The sequence below is a fragment of the Tachypleus tridentatus genome, chromosome 13, assembly GCF_004210375.1.
Source record: "Tachypleus tridentatus isolate NWPU-2018 chromosome 13, ASM421037v1, whole genome shotgun sequence".
NCBI lineage: Eukaryota > Metazoa > Arthropoda > Merostomata > Xiphosura > Limulidae > Tachypleus > Tachypleus tridentatus.
This window is the reverse complement of record NC_134837.1, coordinates 138,458,494-138,482,774: the sequence shown is the minus strand read 5'-3', so window position 1 is coordinate 138,482,774 and position 24,281 is coordinate 138,458,494. Positions and strand designations below refer to the sequence as shown.

Below are 24,281 nucleotides of genomic sequence, written 5' to 3'. Positions count from 1 at the left end.
TCGGATTACGAGTCGCGCGCCTTACGCGCTTGGCCATGCCGGGCCTGGTACGTGTCGAAGCCGGCAGAAACTGGTTAAGATTTAAATATATCCCAACAAAGAATAAATCGTTGTTTTGTTAGAAGCACGTGCTTAATTCACATATAAAATTCGAATGGCGCATATTTGTTAACGAAAACGAGCTTTCCAAACAATGATTTATAACAGTTATCTCCCATTAATGAACTATCTCTTTTGCGAGGACTGTAAACTTCTGTATATTTTTTTCTATGTAACCACCTACCCCAAATATAGGCCTTTACTTTACGAACATGTTCTTCAGGGCATTCGTCAAGTAATGATTTTTGAAGTAAAGTAAAATTATAGCAAACTTCTGAGAAAGCATGTTGTTTTCTTTGCCTAGGTTAGTCGTTTAATTTGTTACACGGGAAATAGCTTTTTCCTATGTCCGTCAGGGCATGGTAGTGTTGAAGCGCCCTAGTTCATTTTTCTAGCTCCTGAAAACTTATAATGTGTATATAAAAAAGCAGTTCAATTTACAACTGAAATTAATGATAACCAAGCATACAGCCCGTCAGAGAACAGTCTATTGGTGTGTGATTCTGTTACTCTCCCTGAGGAGCTTGACATCAGACACAAGTCGACATTTCGGCTCAAAATGTGCGTCAGAGCATTAAAATGTGAAAATGTTTTTGTCATACGTCAGGAGGCCTGGCATGGCCGAGCGCGTAAGGCGTGCGACTCGTAATCCGAGGGTCGCGGGTTCGCGCCCGCGTCGTGCTAAACATGCTCGCCCTCCCAGCCGTGGGGGTGTATAATGTGACGGTCAATCCCACTTTTCGTTGGTAAAAGAGTAGCCCAAGAGTTGGCGGTGGGTGGTGATGACTAGTTGCCTTCCCTCTAGTCTTACACTACTAAATTAGGGACGGCTAGCACAGATAGCCCTCGAGTAGCTTTGTGCGAAATTCCAAAAAACAAACAAACATACGTCAGGTGTTTACTAAGACACACTTTATTAAAGCACTTAATGAAAGTACATTTTACAATCATACTTTAAAAGGCCTATTATTTACATAACACACAATGAAAATTGTTTCTTTCTAGCTATTCCTGTTGGTAGGATAAAAAAATATATATAATGCATTATAAGAGCCAAGGTTATTAATACTATAGTACAGATACAAATATAGTAAATTAATAAAATATGCGATTTCAAAACTCGTTTCTAATTAATAATTTTAATTTGCTATCCGGTTGTTGCTCCTCCCATAACTGCTTATTTTAAAGAAGTTTAGTAACGCATTTTCTCTCGCTAATATATGCGTAATGAAATAATTGAGTAGTTTTTAATAATTAGTGTTGCACATACATTAATTGCTTTCTCCGGAAATGGACTGACAAAAATGGAAATTAGCTGTTGAATATAAGATTTTTATCCTGATGGTGGTGTCTCATGTCTAGCAAATGTTATCAGGCCACTGACACTATAAAATGTAGTTATTACGAACCTGATGTTCGTACTATTACCACACTAACTTCACATTTTATAACTAACTGGTTTGGTTTGTTTGGAATTTTGCGCAAAGCTACACGAGGGCTATCTGCGCTAGGCATACATAATTTAGCAGTGTAAGAATAGGGGGAAGGCAGCTACTCATAACCAGCCACCACCAGTTTTTGGGCTACTCTTTTACCAACGAACAGTGAGATTGACCGCCACACTATAACGCCCCCCACGGCTGAAAGGTCGAGCATGTTTGGTGTGACAGGGATTCAACGGTTAGCGTGGATAGCCCTCGAGTAGCTTTGCGTGAAATTCAAAAACAAACAAACCAAACCGTTACATTATAACGCCCCCACGGCTGAAAAGATGAACATTTGGGTGTGACAGAGATTCGAACCCCCAGATGATGAGTCCAGTGCCCTAACTACCTGGCCATGCCGGCCCTTCTAAAACATAAAAAAACAAGTGCGTTTTGGTAATATTAAGTTCCAACAATAGCTCTTTTAACCTGTTGCTCGCCAACAAAAGGACAGCCTTATATTGTTGGTAGTCCATGTACTGAAAGTGTAAAATGAAATGTATAAACAACAAAACAGAAATAACATTTCTTGATTTCTTAATGTATAATATTCATTGATTAAAGGGGTTTGTTTTTATTTAAAATGTTGGTGATATTACAGAAAATTGTTTAATTAAAATTATTTAAATTTGAAACTGAATCGGTATTTTTACTTTCATGATAAATTTCATGTATTTGCCTCTAGACCAGGTGATACAACACTCTGTATTTACTTTAGGCTTATTATTCCAGCATTTGCTACACTAATAAGGTTTCACAGAACCCCCTCACGGCCCCCTTACATCTACGTTACTAAAAATCGTAACAGGCAAACAGTGATCGAGCTATTGTATTTCAGTATATGGATAAATGCATTTTGACTTTTATGACTTCATATTTCGAGAAATCAAACACGACGTAACACACAGTAGCTTTCATATAAGTCAGATAATAAAAGTACCAACTGTAGCTCATAACCAAAAACATTTTATATAAATTTGTCCTTGTTTGGTATGTGATCACTATATGTGTACGAATATAATTTAACAACTGAATTAATTCTAAGTGTGTGTGTGTGTGTCTGTGCATGAAATATGAAGCCAAGTCATAATACGTTGGCGTTTAGCAACTTTCCTTGATAAAACCCCTCGATGTGGATTCCTGTACGTGGTAAAGGGACCTCCCAGAGAAGATTCTGTTCTTACAGTTTACCTCCTGTGGGATCAAAACATCCACCTGCGTATTTGCTGTGCGTGGTAACCCGTGAAAGGGAGGAGAAAATCCTGATGGTCGAGGGGTCCAACTCCAACACACCACTTTGGCCTTGAATTCCTGTAAACGGACGGTCTTGGGGTGGTCCCCCCAGAATCATTCGGTCAGTCCATTTGGGCCAGGGTCAACTGAGTACCAGCATAGGACGTCCACAACGGGTGTTGTGGACATTGTATCTGACACTGGTGTTCGGGTATAGTGCTCACGAAACCCTGGCGTCGCTGCAATACCCTTAAGGCACTCTAGTGCGTCCCCTTGTAGGGCTCCATGATGAGTGGGGTTAGTGCGCACTGAAAAGTTTTCTATTTATTATGGATACTCCTAAAACAAAAGAAGTAACACAACTTGAAACCATCGAGAAAAATCCGACTACTGGAAAACGACCATGCATTGATGAATCTGTACAGCCTAACTCACCACTTTAATCTGTCCCGTAATTCCTAATTTTGCATTCCTTAACTGACAAACATCTGGGGCAGATGTCCCCATTTTTTATTCAAAATGGCTTGCTGGCTCCCGTAAATCAGTAAAAAAGCTACGTTCGGGTAACATCTTAGTGGAAACATCTTCATCACAGCATTTCAAACTCCTCCTGACATCAAAGGCGTTGGGGGACATACCCATTAAGGTTACTCCTCATTCAACTTTGAATACTTCCAGAGTCATAGTTGAAAGAGATTTAAGGACTGCCCCCGAATCGAAGATCCTCGCAGGTCTCACCAGCCAAGGTGTCACAGCAGTACGCCGAATCTTCAATCGAAAATATGGAATTTTGGAACCAAAAATGTTCCAATACTAATATTTACAATACCACATGCTCCCACCACAATAAAAGCAGGATATCTGAATTGTAAGGAGCGACCTTATATTCCAAATCCTGTACGATGTTTCCATTGTCAACGATTTGGTCATTCAAAACAATCTTGCCGTGGTTCCTTGACCTGTGCCCGTTGTGGTGGTAAAGACCATAATGCCTCCGAATGCCAACTCGAACCACATTGTGTAAACTGTTATGTACGCATCCTTTTTATTTTACCTCCTGCCCTAAATGGGTAAAAGAAAAAGAAGTACAACGTCTCAAGACAGTTAACAATCTCACTTACACAGAGGCTCGAAAATTATTATTACCTCTTCCGTCCAAAACTTATGCTGCTGTAACCCGTTCTACTACTACAGTAGGAGTCCAAACAGACCTTACCCTATCCCCTACACAATCTACACTAGCAAATCTTAATAAAACACTTCCCAAAATCAACACAGTTCACGAATCAGTGTCTCCTTCCATCTCTATTCTCACCACACCTTCCAGTTATCGCCGAACTTCACCTTCTTCAAGTCAAGATGTTTCTATGGAATCTCCCTCTCTTGATACCTCAAAAATTAAACAAACCATTCGTTCGCGCCCTTAATCACTAGTACGTGTACCGATAAATTCAGACCCGACCATTCGAGCTAGAGCAGGATCTATAGAAGGCGATAGACCCACATCCAATAAAGAAAAAAAACGCGGGCATAAGCAGAAGGACTCTTTGCCCTCTTCTCCTCTGAAATAACTACACATGGCCACACTAATCCAATGGAACTGTCTAGGTTTCCAGTCAAATGTGACTGACATCAAAGATCTGATTGACTTTTATCATCCCATGTGTCTTTCTTTGCAGGAAACATTTCTACAGCCTACAAATACAGTTAGTATCCGACACTATTCATTATACCGGAATGACAAGCTATGTGTAGGACGGGGACGTGGGGGAGTTGCATTGCTGGTTGATCGACATGTACCCACCCCATCCCTGTCATTGACCACACCCTTAGAGGCTGTAGCCATCCGTGTCTCCTTGGGTTGTACCATCACTATTTGCTCTCTATTCCTTACACCTGAAACGCATCTTGGTATCAATCAGGCCTCGATACCCTCATTGAGCAACTACCAACCCCCTTTATAATCTTGGGAGATTTCAATGGGTATAACCCCCTCTGGGGTGGCTCCCGTATTGATATAAGAGGGCGCACCATAGAGCATATGCTCCTGAACCACAAACTGGCTCTATTCAATACTGGCTCTTACACATATTTACATGCACCTAGTCAGTCATTTACAGCTATAGATCCTTCTGTCTGTTCCCCTTCGCTATTCACTCACTTTTCCTAGGAGGTTGACATCAATCAACGAGGTAGTGATCATTTTCCCATCATATTACGAGAGATTGGCCGTGACCAGTACCATCCAACCCATGTACTTCTATGGAAACTGGTCCAGGCCAACTGGCCTTCTTTCACTACTGTCTCGGAACTTGATCCTGCCATCTTATGTAAATCATCCATATATGATTGTGTAGCAGCAGTAACCAACAGTATTATACAAGCTGCTACTCGATGCATCCTTAAAACCTCGACATGTACCAACGGCATCCCCGTCCTTGGTGGAATTCTGCTTGTTCTATAACACGAAAAACTCAGAAACGTGCTTGGAATAAATTTCGAAGACACCCCACGCTCTCAAATCGCATTGCATTTCAGCAAGCCCGTGCATACGCTTGGCAAGTTATACGTTAAAGCCAAAAGAATCTTGGATTAAATACACCTCCAGCATTTCTTCAACCACCAGCACACAATTTATATGGGATAAAATCCGGAGGGTTAGCTAAAAATATATTTCTGCCCCCTCTCTATCTTAATATGTGATGGCCACGAAGTTGCAGATGCACAGTGCATTGCCAATACTCTTGGGGACTTCTTCTCTCATGTATCAAGCTCTTCGAATTTATCCCCTTCCTTTTTAACCATTGACACACAGGCAGAGCTTTTGCCTCTTTCCTTTTCAACTGATCATTCCTATGACTACAATCGCCCTTTTACACTGATGGAACTCAAACTTGCAGTTCATGTAAAGTCGGACCTGATAATGTACATTATAAGATGTTACGCCACCTTTTCCAGATCTCTCTTACTGTTCTGTTAGCTGTCTTTAATCAGATATGGCAGGAAAATGTCTATCCTGATGCTTGGCGACAAGCTATCATACTCCCTATTCCGATACCTGGGAAGGATCCAACGGTCTCAGTAAGATCTTAAATAGGGGAATCAACGCTCGCCTTGTTTGGTTTTTTGAATTAAACAATCTCCTCTCACCTACTCAGTGTGAGTTATGAAGACAACGCTCTCCGATAAACCACTTAATTCGCCTTGAAACATCAACCAGAGAAGCCTTTTTAAGGCGACAACATCTTGTTACTGTTTTTTTCGATTTAGAAAAAGCTTACGTTACAACATGGAGATGTGGCATCTTACGAGACCTTCATTCATATGGATTGTGTGGCAACTTGCCACTTTTCATCCAGCAATTCCTAATAAAGCGCCAATTCCAAGTCCGTGTGGATTCAACACTTTCTCTTTTTTCCCATTGGAACTTGGAGTCCCTCACGGCTGTATTCTGAGTGTCACACTTTTCATAATAAAGATTAATGCCATCAATGAACAGCTACCCCCTTCAGTTGCAAACGGTCTTTTTGTTGATGACTTTCACATCTCATGTCAGTCATCAAACATGAGGTTTATTGAACGGCAGCTACAAACTGCAATCAATCAGATACTGAAGTGGACCACGGCAAATGATTTTAAAAACTTTCACTCTCTAAAACCGTTTGTATACATTTCTGCAAACGGGAAATCCACCCAGATCCAGAACTCCGTCTTGATGATATTGTATTTCCTGTCGTCCCTGAGGCAAAGTTCTTAGGTCTTATATTTGATTGTAAATTTAATTTTATATCGCAGATCAAGCAACTTCGTATCAAATGTCTAAAAGCACTGAACATTTTCCGTGTGTCCTCTCTTCTACTTCTTGGGGAGCAGGTGGATACTCCAGGCTCAAAATGTATCGTGCCCTCGTCCGATCCAAACTTGACTATGGGTCTGTGATTTGTGTTTTTTCCAGAACCACAGCACTGAAAATGTTGGATCCTGTCCATCACCAGGGATTTCGGCTTTGCATTGGAGCTTTTCGTACTTCTCCTGTGCAAAGTCTGTATGTGGAATCTTATGAACTCTCTCTATATATTCGCCGTTTGCAACTGTCTCTAATGTATGCTTCCAAACTTCTATCCTTACCACAGCATCCTACCTGGAGTTGTGTTTTCCAACCACAATGGACCACACTTTTTAATAACAGAAAATCTGCCATTGTTCCTTTTAGTCTCCTTATCCAGGCAGAATTAGAAGAATTGGATTTATTCTTGAATAACATTGCAGTTTCTTCAAATCAGCCTATTCCACCATGGCAAATTACTGTCCCCAATTGTAACCTATCTTTGAGTCATCTGAGGAAAGCAGACACACCCGATTGGAAATATTGCTCTTTCTTTGCTGAACATCTTTCATATGATACATCCATTCCTACATATACAGATGGTTCCAAATCGGGTGACTCAGTAAGCTCTGCCATGGTTTGTGACAGTTCGATTGTGGCACACAGACTCCCCCTATAGTTTCTGTTTTCACTTCGAATTGTATGCCATCTCTCTTTCCCTAAATCATATTGAAATAATGCAATATACACATTGTACAATATATACGGACTCACTCAGCTGTCTATTGGCTCTGGAATCATTCCATGATAGTCACCATCCTCTTCTCATCAATATCGAAAACAAACTGGCCCATTTTCTCTCTCATCTGTCTCTGTCCAATTCTTTTGGATACCAGGTCATGTTGGTATTTGTGGGAATGAGATGGCCAACAGAGCAGCAAAGTCTGTCTGTTCTGGATCTGTCATCCCAGCACCCATTCCATACTTGGACTATGGTCCAGTTATCAAATCCAGACAAGAATGAGCAACACAATAACAAGCTTTTTCAAATCAAACCTTTTCTGGGTCTTTGGCCATAAGGATCGAAGAAAGCAGGTTGTTTTGGCAAGGCTACGCATTGGGCATGGTTTTTTAACCCACCACTTCCTTTTATATGGTACTGCTGCACCAATGTTTGGTCTATGTGACACTCAGATCACAATCATCCACATTTTATTACCATGTCATCGTTACAACCCAGAACGATGACACCATTTTAAAGATATATGTAAGGCAGGTTTGCTCTTGACTTTGGCCCATGCTATAGGTGATACTGCCCATCTCACTCATCTTTTTACATTTTTAAGAGCCGTTGGTCTTTTACACTTAATTTAAGGTTTTTTATCGGACTATATAGTGTTTTAGCATGATTTCTTTTACACATTTTAATGTTTTAACACTATTTATTTTACACATCTCAATTTTTAATTTGTCTTGAACCAAGGACTGGAATGGCCAGCTTCAGTCTTCCTGGCATGTTTTAATTTTACACATTTTAGTTTTTATTTTTCTTTTAAACTGTACCCAGGACTGGAAAGGTCAACTTCAGGTGACTGAGAGCAAGGGTGTACTTTTTGCTTCAGTCTTCCTGGCAGTTCCAAATTTTACATATTTTACTTTTTACCTTAATTGCCATATACCTTTACTGTACCACATCTTGTCTGGCACAGATAGCCTTGTAGCTTTGTGCAAATAAACATTGAATGCCTACCTACCTTGGTAAAACTAGTTTATCATCCTATTGCAGATATAGATTACATTTATTAAATTCAAAATAAAATACGATATGAATATTCACAGTAAACGTTTTTTATATGTACATACATAAACTAATAGTAGTTATTACTTGTGAGACAAAAGTTAAAACTAAGCAATACTAACCTAAGTAACCTTGAAGAAAGTAAGCATTACTTCAATAACGTTACCTGAAGTTATTACCTTGATGAGTGAAAGGTTAAGCTGTACAATCCTATAATCATTAACTAATGAATAAAACTTAGCTTCGTCAACATCGTCGGGTAGTCATTGGTTGATGAGTGAAAGCTTTACTTCGAAAATCCTAACGTACAACTATCAATTGATGAAAAAACTTAATTTTTGATGACATATTGACACTTCAGATCATTCTTGATGTGTGATAACTTCGATAATATATTAACACTACTATACAGCCATTAATTGAGGAGTGAAAGCTTAACTTAGATGTCACCATTATAAAGTAATTATTTATGAGTAAATAAATCTAAAGGGAAACAGATTTTAACAACAACAACAAAATGTTTCAAATGAATAATGCACTGGAAAAAATTTAAAAGAACCTACGAACGACGAGTATGTGTGTGTTTTACTTGTAGCAAAGCCACATTGGGCTATCTGCTGAGTCCACCGAGTTGAATCGAACCCTTGATTTTAGCATTGTAAATCCATAGACTTCAGTGGCGGCGCCAGGATATTTTCGTTGGGAGAGCTGAGGTAAACTGTGGAAGGGCTTTCCAAAATGCTATCAATATGAAGTAGACGGTAAATTATAATAATGTAAAGACCAAGGTACATTTCAGAAAGGTGTGCTATTTTGAACTGTATTTTCAATGCAGTTTTCATTGGAAACTCATACTCTGATTAATAATTCATTATTACAAATTATAAATAATCTGTTTATGAAAATATGTGTATATGTAAAAGAGGAAGCTCACCTAAATTCCACCCAGTTGACCTTCACAGAAAGACTGGTTTCTTCATGAGTTCACATTATCCATACAGGCCAAACTGTGATTGTGATATTGTTCTTATTATCATAAATGTGACAAGCACCTGTTACAATAACGTAACTACTACATTACATTAAATTAGGCACTTCTAAATAGCCCAATGACAATTTCAAAATTCATTCTAGAATTGTTTAGAAATATTATTTGGCCAGTTAACATGCAAGGCTATTATCTAATCATAAGTATAACATTAATTGAATTGTAAGTCACAATTTTAAGTGTATGCCACAATCATCAGTACAATTTTGGATGGCTGATACACAATGCAAAATGATCTCACAGAGGACACAACACCAGCGAAATGCTTCATAGTTTTGACCTATACACAATATACTTATACATGCATGCTATGTTTTACTTTTCAATAAAAGATAAATAAAATGAATGGGTAAATACCTGTGAAACCTTTGGTTCATTAAGTAAAATCCGTGATGATCTGTTGTAACATGAAATTAATGTGGTTGTCTAATCTTCGTCAAAGCTCAAGAGAAAATGACATTACACAGGGAGCAGCAATACAGCGCATGAGTTTCATTGCATTCAGTACGTTGCTATGGGACGCATGACACATTGTTCCGTCTTAATGAAGACGTTGAGTTCTACAGATCTATGACTCTTTGATGTTAATTGTTAAGCAACAACGACGATTGTGTTTTCCATATTTTATGAATATATGTAGGTAACAATATTGGGGGTTGAGGGGGACTCAAGTTCCCCAACCTCCCACCCCACATCCCTTGGCGCTGCCACTGATAGATTTACCGCTGTACTAGTGGGGGACACAAACGAAGAAACAACAGTACAGCGGTGTCAGAAGACGAATATTATTTTGAATATATGCGTGATAGTTAATAAGTGTTGAAAGATAGTCAGGAGATGTTTTAAGATTATAGCGTTAATTAGTCAGTATGTTCGGTATTGGAGTTACTTTTATAAGTATTAAAAGTGGTTTGATTTTGCGCTAATCAATATCACTTTATAAATGTGAAAAGAAAATGTTGATTTTAACAAAAAAGTCACAGGTAAACAAAAATAATCATATTTAATTCTAAGTAGAATTATTAACATTATTACTTAGTTTATTAACAAGAACAAATTAAAGAAAATTTTATTTTCCTCTCCTATCAACATTTTTGTTTCTATTTCAGTTGTGAATTATGGAAATATAACCAGATTAACAAGTTCTAAATTTGGAATTTCCGGGAATGTACTTGTTGTGAAATGTGCTACGCGTGTGTTGAAGGGACCTCCAGCGTCAAGCAGATGTTGTAACAGGTAAATAATAATAAATGTAGGCGTGTCGCAAGTACCACAACAGTGTTAGGCAATAAGTTATCACCGTCTTGTGGAACGATGCAAATATATGCAAGCAGATTGTATACTTTGGATTCACTCTTATATGTTAATAAATCAATATACATGTATAAAAAAGAAAATATCTAAAGTTTCTATAGTTTACACACAAACGATGACAAATCAATACCGTTATACGTGTACTTATACGTTTTACTGTAACCGAGAGTATTAGACAATCAATTGATGAGAAGGACAAAAAAAAATCATATATTGTATTGTTTGAGTTTGTAAATAATTTTTATTTAAAATTAAATCATAACTGTAAAAGACTGAAAATAGTAAGAGAAAAAAATTGCTATCCTGCAGGTGATTTTGTAAAATTGTTATACATATTTCTCTTGTTATTCAGGCAGTAAATTCAACCTTTCTTTAATCTTTGCCCCCCAGTGGCTCAGCGGTATGTCTGCGGATTTACACGCTAAAATCCGGGTTTCGATACCCGTGGTGGGCAGAGCACAGATAGCCCATTGTGTAGCTTTGTGCTTAATTCAAAACAACAACAACAACTTTAATCTTTATGTTGTTGATCAATACTCTGTATGATATATAACAGCAGCATGATTTCAGAAAAAAAATATCGAAAGGGTACAAAGTTATGTCAGTATATCGACATATTCTGAAGAAAACGTTGGCAATCTTAAGCGTGGTTGTACCTCATCCTTTTAAGTCTTGAGGGAACAAACCAAGTTACTTAGGAGTATTGAAGAAACAACTTCCTCCATAGCACTTGATATACAAACTACAATCATAAATACACAAACATCATAATATGGTTGCATTAAAATTTGTATACAACGGTTATGTTACAAAGTTTATAATTCGTACTGTTTGTGGAATTATCGTTTAAAGCATTAGAAGACTACAATAAACAATGTTATGAACAGGCCTATATGGAGAATATTTGAAATGGGGCTCTAATTTATATTAAAATTAAGCACATATTGTACGAAGTACAATTAGCATGCAAAGTATGCTAATGTATTCTCAAGACAGCTGGTGTGAGCATTAGCACTTTAATTAAAATAAAACATCCTAAAAGATACCAGAAAAGGGGGACCGTTATAGATGTAGTAAGCTTAGCCATTACAGCCGTTACTGCAAAGAATAAACAGTTATTATGACATCAGTAATAAAACCGAAAGATCAGTTCTTGAACTCAACAAGATTAAAAAACAATCAAGGTTAACCAGACATTAAGAAAGAGGAATTAGCTGGACTTATGAGGAACATATGATTATGATATTTACTGAAAGTGACAGCTGATTAATGCTGTCACGGAATAAAGACTGAGACAGCTATATACAAGAAAAATGTCAGTTTAAATTCTAGATTTGAGCACACTTTCCTCATTCACTTCACCACTAATTTATTTGCTTAATACATTTCCAGCTTCATTGTTTTCACATTAGAGAAAAATCGGTCAAATGAACTTTCACAAAATTATCATAAACTTCTGAGCAGGAGCTCAAAGACTGCAGGGAGATATGCTATTCAGATGCTAAGTTACATCAATTTCTGGAATCCGAGTCCTTATAATATGCAAATTAAGCAAAATCCAGGGTACTTGACAGATCAGTGTCTTTTCCAATACTAAACTTTATTTTCATGTCATTTTCTGGTGATTAATTTAAAAACCAAGAGAAAAATATTCAAATAAATTTTTATTCTGTTGTTAATGGAAACAATGTCATATTATTAATCAAACATTTATTAGTAATTAATGTGATAGAGAGAAGTTAAGATGTAAAATAATTTTAAATGAGGGTTGTTGTTGTTTGTAATAAAGCCCAAAACAACACAAAGGACTATCTGTGCTCTACCCGCCACAGATATAGAAACCTGGTTTTTTGAGGTATAAGTCTGCCAACATATCACTGTGCAATTGGAAGCCATAAAATAAGGACAAAAGGACTAATCTGGTATTATCATAATAAACTGCATGAAATCTGAAACTTTAAATTGTATTGTTTTGTTTCTTGTAGTGTGATGATAAAAAATGCAAACTTGCTTAGCAATAAGTCCTCCAGATGTTGTTGCTACATGACCAACTACTAATATCTGTATTATCCATTCAGTGACAAAGGGTATCATCAGAGCCATCTGACTCGTTACTGTGTACTTGTAAAGCAAGTTTTTATTTTGCTTTAATTGATAACTCTATCAGTATTATAGAATCCAACTTAATACATAAAATCTAGGATTCATTTGTGGTCAATCTTCTGTAACAGCTCTTTCAATGAGTTAACAATGTGAGAGTTTTGTTGAAGTTTGGCAAAGCCTGAGCATTCAACAAGTACGTTGTGTAAGGAGAAGGGAGACACATGAAGTACTTGTTTAAGCAAGTAACTGTAGGTCAGATGTTGTGTGACCAGTTCTGAATCTGGCCAGAACAACTTCATTTTTACAGATTTTTCTAAAGATATATGGACATTTTCAAAGTTATAGTTTAATTGCAAGTAATTTTTGATAAGTTATAACATCTAAGTCAAGCTTAGACAAAGCTGCCAAATTTGAAAACTTATTTTTGTAAGTACTCATATTGTTCAGTCTCTAAACCTGTTGGTTGTAACAGTGTCAAGACAATGGCTTAATTATCTGTGTTTCATTGTTGTTTTAAGTTTACTGCAAACTGGAATCTGTGTCAATTTAATCCTCTTCCTCAGAATCTTCATTGTCATTAGTATCTTCTTCACCATTTGTATTTACACATCTTTTACACTAGTTCAGGTCTGTACATAATATAACTAAAGAAACATCTGCATTTGGAGTTTGACACATACTTTTCTTGCATGTACAGTAAGTCAGTTCAATAATAATTTCATGGGAAGGAGGTAAATATATCCAGTCAATTTGCAGATTTCCATTTGTGATTCTCTGGCAATAGCAACTTTTGCATCTGAATGAAAATTAAGTTATAGATAATTACCCGAAAGTTTGCATGGAAAATGTGGTTGGGAAAGAAGTTGCTATTTGGAGGTATTATGTTTTTAACTTTATTTGCTTATTTGAACATCTTGAACTGGACATTTTTGACTGATATATTATCTCCGTGCCTATACCATTTGAAAATAAAACTTTCAAGCATTCTAACAACTTCTTCAACTGTGTAATATTCTTCCAAAGCATTGAAAACACTGAGTAGTTTCTGGATTGTTTTGGATCGATTTCAAAATTTGAATCTTCCTTTTAAAAGGAAGGCACTTACTGTGTCCAGTTTAGTCCAATCAAAGCTTTTGTCACATCATTTCCCAGACCCTCTTTTACTGTTTGTAGATTAACCATTCATTTTATTTCATCTTTGCCTGTGTGGAAGTACTAGTGATATTGGTTTGCATTGTTGATGCAGTCGTAATGACTAGTAAGTCAGTATCAGGGCTATAAGTGACTACAGGTGTCTGTCCTGAAAATTGCTGTGATACGTAATTGGTATGTAACATCATTTATGTCAGAAGAAAAGTGCGTGAAACATTGTATCACGTTGTCTACATAACTGCTGAATTATTCAGTGTTATGAAATGGAAATAAAGTTTACTTACTTGTTTTACTTTTCTGTTTATCCTAACGTCTGAATGTAAAATATTTACTTAATTCAGTTAAATAAAAAAAAACAACATGTTTCAACATACTTTATGTTATCCCAATATTAAATTGCGATAGAAATATTAACATGAGCTGACAAATTAAAATGAAAGTCAGTGCATATCCATGACCTTTTAACAGAACATAATATAGTGAATATTATTGATTAAAAATATATCTCAGAACGGCTGGTAAGGGTATTAACACTTTTTTTTTTATCAGTAAAAGTGTTAATATTCACACCAGCCGTTCTGAGATATATTTTTATTTCAAGTGGGTTTCTCATTATCAAGAATTACTAATTAACTTCATGGAGCTAATTTCCATTTCTTAATATGTTCATTTGTTTCTGTTCCATGTTCTGTAACTATATGTCATTTCTTACACAAATAACATTGTTATTGCCGTTACCAATTGCTGTACTAAGCCCAAAATAATAATGTGTAACAAATATTCCGACATTCCTAGAATTGTATAAACTATTATATCATACAAATGTATCATTTGCTGATTCTTCATACATAACAAATACAAAATATATCGTATTCTTTGAAAGCTATTCACATATCTTAATATAAAATTATTGCAGATCTAGTAATATAGTCTAATAATTAACTTAGAAACTCAATTAAATATTTCTGGTTATTTAAAAGCATAATACTTAATATAATAAACGAAGACTCGTCCGAGATAAATTATCATATATAATAATGGATGTATCTTTCTTATGATTTAACAAGAATGGACATAGGCCTAGGCCTGCCTTAAGAAAAATGTAATGCTTAAATCATGTTATTCACAATCTTATCATTGCAAAGCTTGATCAAGAATGAAATTATCAACAGCACAATGTATGATAGAGTCATCAAGAACATTTTTTTTTTATTTTTCGTACAAAGCTACACAAAGGCTATCTGCGCTAGCCGTCTCTAATTTAGCAGTGTAAGACTAGAGAGAAGGCAGCTAGTCATCACCACCCACCGCCAACTCTTGGACTACTCTTTTACCAACGAATAGTGGGATTAATCGCCACTATAAAACGCTCTCGCATCTGAAAGGGCGAGCATGTTTGGTGTGACAGGAATTCGAACCCGCGGCCCTCAGATTATGAGTCGCGTATCTTAACTACCTGGCCATGCCGGGTCCATTATATCTAACTACCAGTTTGCCCAATATTAGGTAGCCATATATTTACTTTTGTTGGTTGATTTTGTTTTCTGTCTAGGTGTGTGCGTATAATATTTTCTACGGTTTGTGAAGGAAACTTATTGACGTTGATGAAGTATTGTTTTATTTTGTCTAATTTGTTGTTAATTTTATCTGGTGAGCATAGTTTTGTGGCTGTGTTTATTTAGTTTCTTAGTATGTTGAGTTTTTGTTTTGTTTCATGTGCTGAGTCCCAAGAAATGTATAGTCCAGTATGGGCGATTTCTCGATGGATGTCTGTTTTAAATTGTGTATTGGTTCTTGTAATTTTGAGGTTAAGAAATGATATTTGATTGCTTTCTTCCTGTTCACATGGGACGTTCATGTTGGAATGTATAGAGTTTATGTGATTGAAAAAATTAAGTCTGTCTTCTGTAGATGTGAATCCCACAATCGTGTCGTCTACATATCTGTACCGGTATAGTGGTGGATGTAATGCTGTGTATCAACTTGTGTCATAAAAATATTGGCTAGAACTGGTGATACTGGGTTGCCCATACTTAGGCCATTTGGTTGTATATAGTTGTGGTTGTTAAACATGAAGTTTGTCTTCATCGTGGTGAATTCTATGAGGGTTGCTAGTTGGTTGCTGGGAATGTCTATAGATTGGTTAGGGTCTCGGATATAGAGTTCTAAGGTGATCTTGCATGCTTCAGTGGTTGGGTTTTCTGTAAAGAGGGATGTGACATCGAAAGTGGCCATTAAGGTTTTGTGATTAAGTTGATTAAGATTGGATTTGAAATTAAAAGGGTGTTTGATGAAAGAACTGGCTGATGTTATATATTTGGAGAATACTTATGCTATGTATTTACCAAGATTGTAATTAAACGATTCATATGTGGACATTATTGGTCGTAGTGGACAATCTGGTTTATGAGGTTTGGGGATGCCGTATATTTGTGGTGTGTGTGAGTTAGTTTTACGTAGGTAGGAATAAAGTGTCTGTGAAATTGTGTTGTTTTTTTCATTTTTAGTAGTATTTTGTTTAGTTGTGTTTCGTGTGTCTTTGTTGGATTTGTGTGTATTGGTTTAAATTTGTTTGTGTCTGATAGGATGTTCGTCATTTTTTGGATGTATTCATTTGTGTTCATCATAACTATAGCGTTTCCTTTATCTGCTTTTAGAGCTTTAATGTTTTTGTCTTGTTTTAAGTTTTTAATGGAATTAATGTCTCTTATTGAAAGTTTGTTTTTTAGTTTACTGTTTTGTAAAATTATGTTGATGGTTTTGTGAGAAAATTCTCTGAAAAAATCGTTTAAGATGTTGTTTTTATGTGTTCTGGAAAATATAAATTTTTAATTTTTGCCGGTACGTTTGGCTGTCAATAGAATTGTCGAAGTTGTTTTCTTTCTGTTGTTTGTTTTCTGTGGAAAGTGTCACAAGTCTCTTGGTTAGGTCTTCTAAACATGTTTTAATTTCTAAGGTTGGAATGTACCTAGGTGCCATTGCGAAGTTGAGTTCTTTGTTGAGTAGATGTATCTATGTCTGTGTTTAATTGTCGGTCGGATCTGTTAATTATGAGGTTAGTCAACGGTTTGTCGTGTTGGTGTCTTTTCTGTTGTTTGCATCTTAGTTTCTCTAGTTTTTGGTGTGGCAGACCTTTTTGTCCCTGTCATTCCTAGTTTTGATTTGGTTGATGTTTCGTTGTTTCGTAAATCTCTGGTTTAATGCAGCGTGCCAGTTGATGGTCTAGGTTCATTTTTTGTATTTCGTGTTCAACATGGCTTTAAATAGTTTTTCTGTAAATTTTATATAACGCTGCGATGGGTGATGATGACAAGTTGCCTTTCCTCTAGTCTTAGTTAGTTAGTTAGTTATCACCATTAGATTCCATCAAGGAACATAGGGCCGCAATCGCTTGCGGATTCATCAACAGGTATTTAAGTGAGTAGGTTGTTAAGCCGCTGCACCGAGCCGTCCCTGATTTAGTAGTGTAAGACTAGAGGGAAGGCAGCTAATCATCACCACCCACCGCCAACTCTTGGGCTTCTCTTTTACCAACGAATAGTGGGATTGACCGTCACATTATAACGCCCCCACGGCTGGGAGGGCAAGCATGTTTAGCGCGACGCGGGCGCGATCCTGCGACCCTCGGATTAGTAGTCGCACGCCTTACACTGCTAAATTAGGAACGGCTAGCGAAAATAGCCCTCGAGTAGCTTTGCGCGAAACTCAAAACTAACCGAACCAATCATGAGAATGATTATTAAACGTCACGTGAGCAAGTACGGTATGATAATTAGCTGAATTAATCGAAACATTTTTATGCTGTTTAGTTTATTTTCTTAAATTTGTGCAAGAAAAAAAGAGAAAATAATCGAATTATGTTACTTTCAGAATTAATTAGTTCTAAATTCATAGATATAGTTTTCATTCGTCCCGCTGAGCCTGTACGACAAGACTGCAAGAGTATAGATACAAAATACATGGTAGTGTAACGTACCTGTTCATCGTTATCGTGGCAAAAATTAAAAGAACAAAAATGATAAATGTAAACTATTTACGCTATTTAAATCTTCCATGGAAAAACAGCTGTTTATATCTCATTCATTCGAAAAACGCATATTTTTATAAAAGACTGTGCAGCATTAGTACAGAATCCAGTTTACATAATTATTGTACAGGCGGTACTGAGTTTCTCAGAAAAAAACAAGTAAGTAATAATGTGAAATTTCTAATTGAAGTTTGTTCTATTTGTTAATGTTAGGTATTTTCTATTTCACAATATATTAGTTTTGTAGTAAATTATATTATGATTACTACCATTTAGTTATAATGTAGTAATAACTATTGCAGTACATATATAATGTGTATCTGTAATACCAGCGACAGGGAATGAATAAAACTTGAAAATGTAAAATACAGGATAACGTACCGTGGATTTTTGGAAATATTTTTAAGATATATATATATACATACATACATACAGAAGTCTTTTGTTTAATTGTCAGGTAGTCAGACTCTACAGATTTATCGACAGCATTAAGTTTTTATTATGATAAATTTTATTTGTTTTGAAAGAATATTAAGTAATGAAAGTGGATCTATATAGAATAAGGATAACATTTGATGTTAATCTTTATAATTAAGTAATTAAACATTATCCAGATTTTTGAAAATGGAGTTTGCAGATTTGATAATTAATTTTTAATTTTAGAAGTATTTCTTATCATTAAAGAACTATTCAATTTTCAGAAAGAGACTGTTTTTGGTTTTTTTTCTAATGTCTATAGTTAGTGGTGTTTATTTTTAATGCATAGTGTTTTGGAACAGTGTGTATAGTTAAAGAGTTAAAAGTAATTTTTCTGTTCCAAAGAAATTTCTTTCTTGGTGTTAAAGAGTACTGTTGCATAACATTTGGTCCTTCAAGATTGTTTTTACACCCTTACCCTTTAGAAAAAGTAAAAACATAAACTTAAGAAATCATTGATTCCCCTTTTAAACTTTTTAAAAATCCAGCCTTTACTCCTGATGATGGTACATTGTTAAAACATAAACCTAAGAAATTAGTTATTCCTTCCTAAACTCTTTTAAAGAACCATCCTATAACTTTTCTGATGGTACTAAAGCCAGTAACATTGTTAAAAAATAAACTGCTGTTAACTGAAGCACAGAATGTTTAGTTTGTATCTTCGTGTCCATCCTCAGAATAATTCTAGTTGCCTTCTTCTGAACTCTTTCAAATTTTTAATATTTTGTACAAAGTATTTCAAATGAGTTCTTATTAGTTATTTGTCTAGAAAGCTAATTGCCTTAAGATGCTTATGAAATAAATCCTAAAAATCTTTTAGATTTATCATTTGAAATATAATTTCTGTCATATAGCATTCATTAATACTATATGACCCTTAATTATCTTAAACACCTTCAATGTTTTATTTTTTTTAAGAGAAAACAATTTTAGAGATATTAACATTTCTTCATATAGTAATTTTTCTATCTCAGATATCATCCTAGTAAGATTTCCTCTGAACCCTTCAAATAATTCAATTTCCTTTCTCAGGTAATGAAACTGAGACTGAACATAGTATTTCGAATGTGGCCTAACCAATGACCTATACAAAGACCTATCATTAATAAATTTATCAATCTTTCTTTATCTTTGTCACTGATATAAATAAATAGAGCAAATGTTTCTTAAAAATCTAGATGTACCAAATTCACATCTATACCATCATCAACATAAGCATTAACCTTTTCAAGACGTGAAGATTAATATCTTGACATGTCTTAAAGGTTAATGTGCAAGAAACATGTTATCAAAATAAATGGAGGGTTAGCAAACAAAGTATCTCTTGGTAGAGATCATTCTGGCTTTCATTTATGATATTATAATCAACAAATGAATCTTAAAGATTTTTTTTTTTAATCAGATTGTTTAGAATTCTCCTTTTGCATAAGTAGAAATCACTGGCAAACAAGTTCCAGGGAAACTTACCTCACCAGCACCACCCCACTTTACAAGTGGGAGTAACATAAGTATATCTCACATCTTCAGGAACTTGATTAAAATATTGAATGAGATGCTTGTATATCCTACAAAAATATTATTTTGCTTTGGTGCTTTAACTACTTTTAATTTCTGAACTTCTAACCATTAAGGGATTAATACCTCATGATTCAGATCAGTTTTAGTATTTTTCTTAGAATACTCAGGGTCAGAAATATCATTTTTTATAAAAGTAGAACAGAAGATAACACATGAAAGCTCAATCATCTCAGTCTTGAACACAACCTTGCCATCAGGAGTGTTAAAGTTCCATTTTCTATTCTGATATTCTGCCTTATTTCTAAAGAATATATATGAAAAATATCCTTGCTATTAACTTTGATGTTATTAACCAGCTAATTTTTAAACTGTTTTAAATTTCCTAATTTCTCTTTTTTAACTAAATCCTTAGCCACAGTTGTGTAACTTCCAATATATTTGCCACGTTAAACTTCTAAAACTGTCAGGTTTTCTGGGGTTACAATTCTTTACAGTAGATGTCTATGTCTCGGTGAAGAATTTCAACAGTAAATTGGCAGCACACAATTCTCTTGTTTTAAAATAATGTATTCAAAACAGGTCAAATGTATGTACAAAAATTGTTACAAATTCAAACAAATTCAATACTTTAAAAAACCCTTTGGAAAGACATTATTTTCCTTTACTCTGTTATTACAACCCAAGGATATGATATTCACTTTAAAATCACCATAACTGTTGGCTACCACTTTGTATCCAGAGCTTTAAATAAATGTCTTCTTTTCATCAAAGTCCAAAAAGATAGGTTCATTTGCACATTTGACAAGACAAGTTATTTTTCTGCATACAATACTGGAAACTCACCTTAGAAATTGCCCCTTATGACTAAACTTACATGCAGTATAACTTCAGTTTTCTCACTTTTACTTTCATTAACTTACTTGCAGGACACAATGAGAAAAAAATTCAGAAGATTTAAGTACCATGAAGTCAATTCATAAAAATTTAAATACATAACAAATGATTTGTAAAAAATTACATAAATTTGCCATAATTATCACTTCTAAAATAACTTACTTTAATATATGCACTGTATAAATTACATAATACTATCATATTAAACTTAAAATGAACAGTCACGTATATCTAACAATAAGACTTTTTTTCAAGATAATATTTACAATACTTGTTTATATTATATCCAAAAACTATTTTCAGCTCATGCACAAAATTTATTCATACAGTCTGCACCAACATTTATAGTTCCTGGCTTAAATCCCTCGGTGTGGATTCCTGTATGTGGTGTGAGGGCCTCCCACAGAAGGTTCTGTTCTTTCACTTTACCTCCTCTGAGATCTAAACATCCACCCATGTGTTTGCTGTGCATGGTGACCCATGAAGGGGAGAAGAGGATACTGGTAGTGGAAGGGTCTAACCCTAACACTCCACTTTGGCCTTGAATTCCTGTAGACAAGCAGCCTTGAGGTGGCCCCCTGGTGTTAGTTGGCTGGTCCACTTGGGTTAGGGTCAACCAAGTACCAGTGTTGGATGTTTTCAGTGGGTGTTGTGGACATTGTATCTGATTCTGGCATTTGGGTATAGTGCTTACAAAACCCTGGCTTGCTGCAGTGTCCTTGTTTGCCACTGTACTGCATCCTCTCATAGGGCTCTGTGGTGGGTGGGGTCAGTTGGCACTGAAATTTAGCTTCTTTATTATAGATATCTTTTTTTGTAACAAAAAAATATAAATGAAAAAATTGAAAGAAACAGATCATTGGAAAATGACCATGCATGGACGACTCTGTTGTACAGTCAATATGAAAGCTAGATTCTGCACCTTGATTTCTGATTATCCATTCCTTATCTGGAAAATCTTTAGGGCAGATGTCTCCAATTTTTATTCAAAAGGAATCAGAGGGACTTGCTGGCTCTCCAAAGTCAGTATAAAAGTTGTACTCTGGAGATATTTTGGTGGAAACATCTCACTACAACATACCAAACTCCTCTTGAAACCAAAGACCATTGGAAATATACCCATTGAAGTTACTCCCCATGTAACTTTGAATTCTTCCAGAGGAGTTGTAGTTGAGAGGGATTTAAAGAACATTCCTGAGTTGGAGATCCTTGCTGGTTTCTCCAGCCAAGAAGTTACTGCAGTGTGCTGAATCTTCACTTGTAAAAACATAATTATGAACCCTACCAGTGTTCTAATATTAACATTTACATCACCATGTTTCCTGCCACAGTCAAAGCAGGTTATCTGAACTGCAAGGCTTGGACTTACCTTCCTAACCCTCTCAGATGTTTTCAGTGTCAGCAATTTGGTCACTCAAAAGCATCATGTCATGATTGTTTGGTATATGCTCGTTGTGGTGGTAAAGACCATGATGCTTATGAGTGCAACCTGGAACCATGCCCATCTTTCTCTATTTCTTGCCCTAAATGGGTAGAAGAGAAAGAAGTGCAATGCTTGAAGACTGTTAATAATATCACCTACCCAGAGGCCCAGAAATTATTGTCCTTAACTCCATCTTGAACATATTCTGCTGCACTCCATTCCACTGCCACAGTGGGAGTGCAGACAGATCTTTTTGTTCTTTCAACAGAATTGTTTGCAAAACATCTTAATATTGTGCCCTTCATAATTTGAGAAGTTGTTACTACTATGTGTACTTTCATCTCTGCACCTATCACTCCTTCCTGTGACTGCCCAGTTCAGCTTTCTTCAGGTTTCAGGTGTTTCCTTGGGTCCATCCTTTTCTGCAGCTCCAAGAAGTAAATTGACCATTCGTTCATGTCCTTAGTAATTAGAATCTTTGTTTACAGACAGAGACCTGCCTACTTGACTCAGAGCAGGATATAGAGAGGTTGATAGATCTTCATCCAATAAAGAAAAAAAACATGGTTGCAAAAAGAAGGTATCCCCACCACACTCTTCTTAAAAATAAAAATGGCCACTCTGATCTCATGAAACTGTTAAAGTTTTTGTTCAGATATAGATTACATTAAGGATTTGATTGATTCTTACCATCCCGTGTGTCTCTTCTTACAGGAAATGTTTCTGAAACCTGTTGATGCAGTCAACCTTTGGCAATTTTTCTTGTACAGAAATGACAGGTTGTGTGATGGATGAGTGCACGGTGGGGTGGCATTTGCTGGTTGATTAGCATGTGCCCACCCTGTTTTTGTCACTTGATACACTCTTGGAGGATAAATATAGATGTAAAAACGGCTCGTTTGGGTTGAGAAAATTTTCTCAACCCAAACGAGCCATTTTTAGATCTATATTTTTCTCTAGAAGTGGGTTTTCTCTACATCACTGACCCTTGGAGGATGTAGTCATCCATGTTTCTGTGGGTCATACCATCACTGTTCTCTCTACATGACTCCTGATGAGATCTATAAACAATCAGGCCTTGATGCTCTTACTGAGCAGTTACCATCCCTTTTTTTTACTATTGGGGAACTTTAATGGACATAATCCCCTCTGGGGTGGTGCTAGTATTGATGGGAGGAGTCTTGTTATAGAGCACATACTATTGGACAACAACATATCTCTCTTAAGTACTGATTCTTATACTCTTATTTTCATGTGCCAAGTCAGTCTTTTACTGCTATAGATCTTTCTGTCTGCTACCCTTTACTTTTCACTTACTTTTCTTGGAGGGTCGACAGTAATCCACAGGGCAGTGATCATTTTTCTGTCGTTTTGAGAGAGACTGGCCATGGTTGATGCCATCTAATCAACACATTTCGATGGAAGTTGGAACAGGCCAACTGGCCTTCTTTCAGTGCTCTCTCAGATCTTGATCCTGCCATTGTGTGTGATGCCATGAATAGATGACTGTGTAGCAGCAGTAACTGACTTTATTGTCCAGGCAGCTGTTCAATGTATTCCTAAAACCTTGGCACGTTTTCCACAGTATCCTTGTTCTTGATCAAATTCTGCCTGGCACATGACAAAAAAAGCTCCAAAAATGGGCTTGGGATACCTTTCATAGGTATCCCACATTTTAAACCATGTTGCATTTCAGCAGAACCATGCATGTGTTTGGCAGGTGATACGTCAAAGCCAGAAGGAATCTTTGATTAAATACACCTCTAGTATCTCTTCTACCACCAGTTCCAGTCATATGGGACAAGATTTGATAGGTTAGTCGCCAGTATGCTTCTGCCCCCTTTTTCGATCTTGTTCTCTGATGGCCAGAAAGTTGCTGATGCAC

General features: G+C 36.1%; 1 protein-coding gene across 1 annotated transcript in view; it reads left to right on the top strand.

The window, feature by feature from the left end:
* The first annotated feature begins 17,790 nt into the window (after positions 1–17,790).
* Positions 17,791–24,281, top strand: part of LOC143240472 (molybdenum cofactor biosynthesis protein 1-like) — a 75,823-nt gene continuing 69,332 nt past the window's right edge. Inside the window, exon 1 of the mRNA XM_076482940.1 lies at positions 17,791–18,243. Within this exon, the coding sequence (XP_076339055.1) occupies positions 18,073–18,243 (171 nt within the window). The 5' untranslated portion in view covers positions 17,791–18,072. The remainder of the gene's footprint in view (positions 18,244–24,281) is intronic.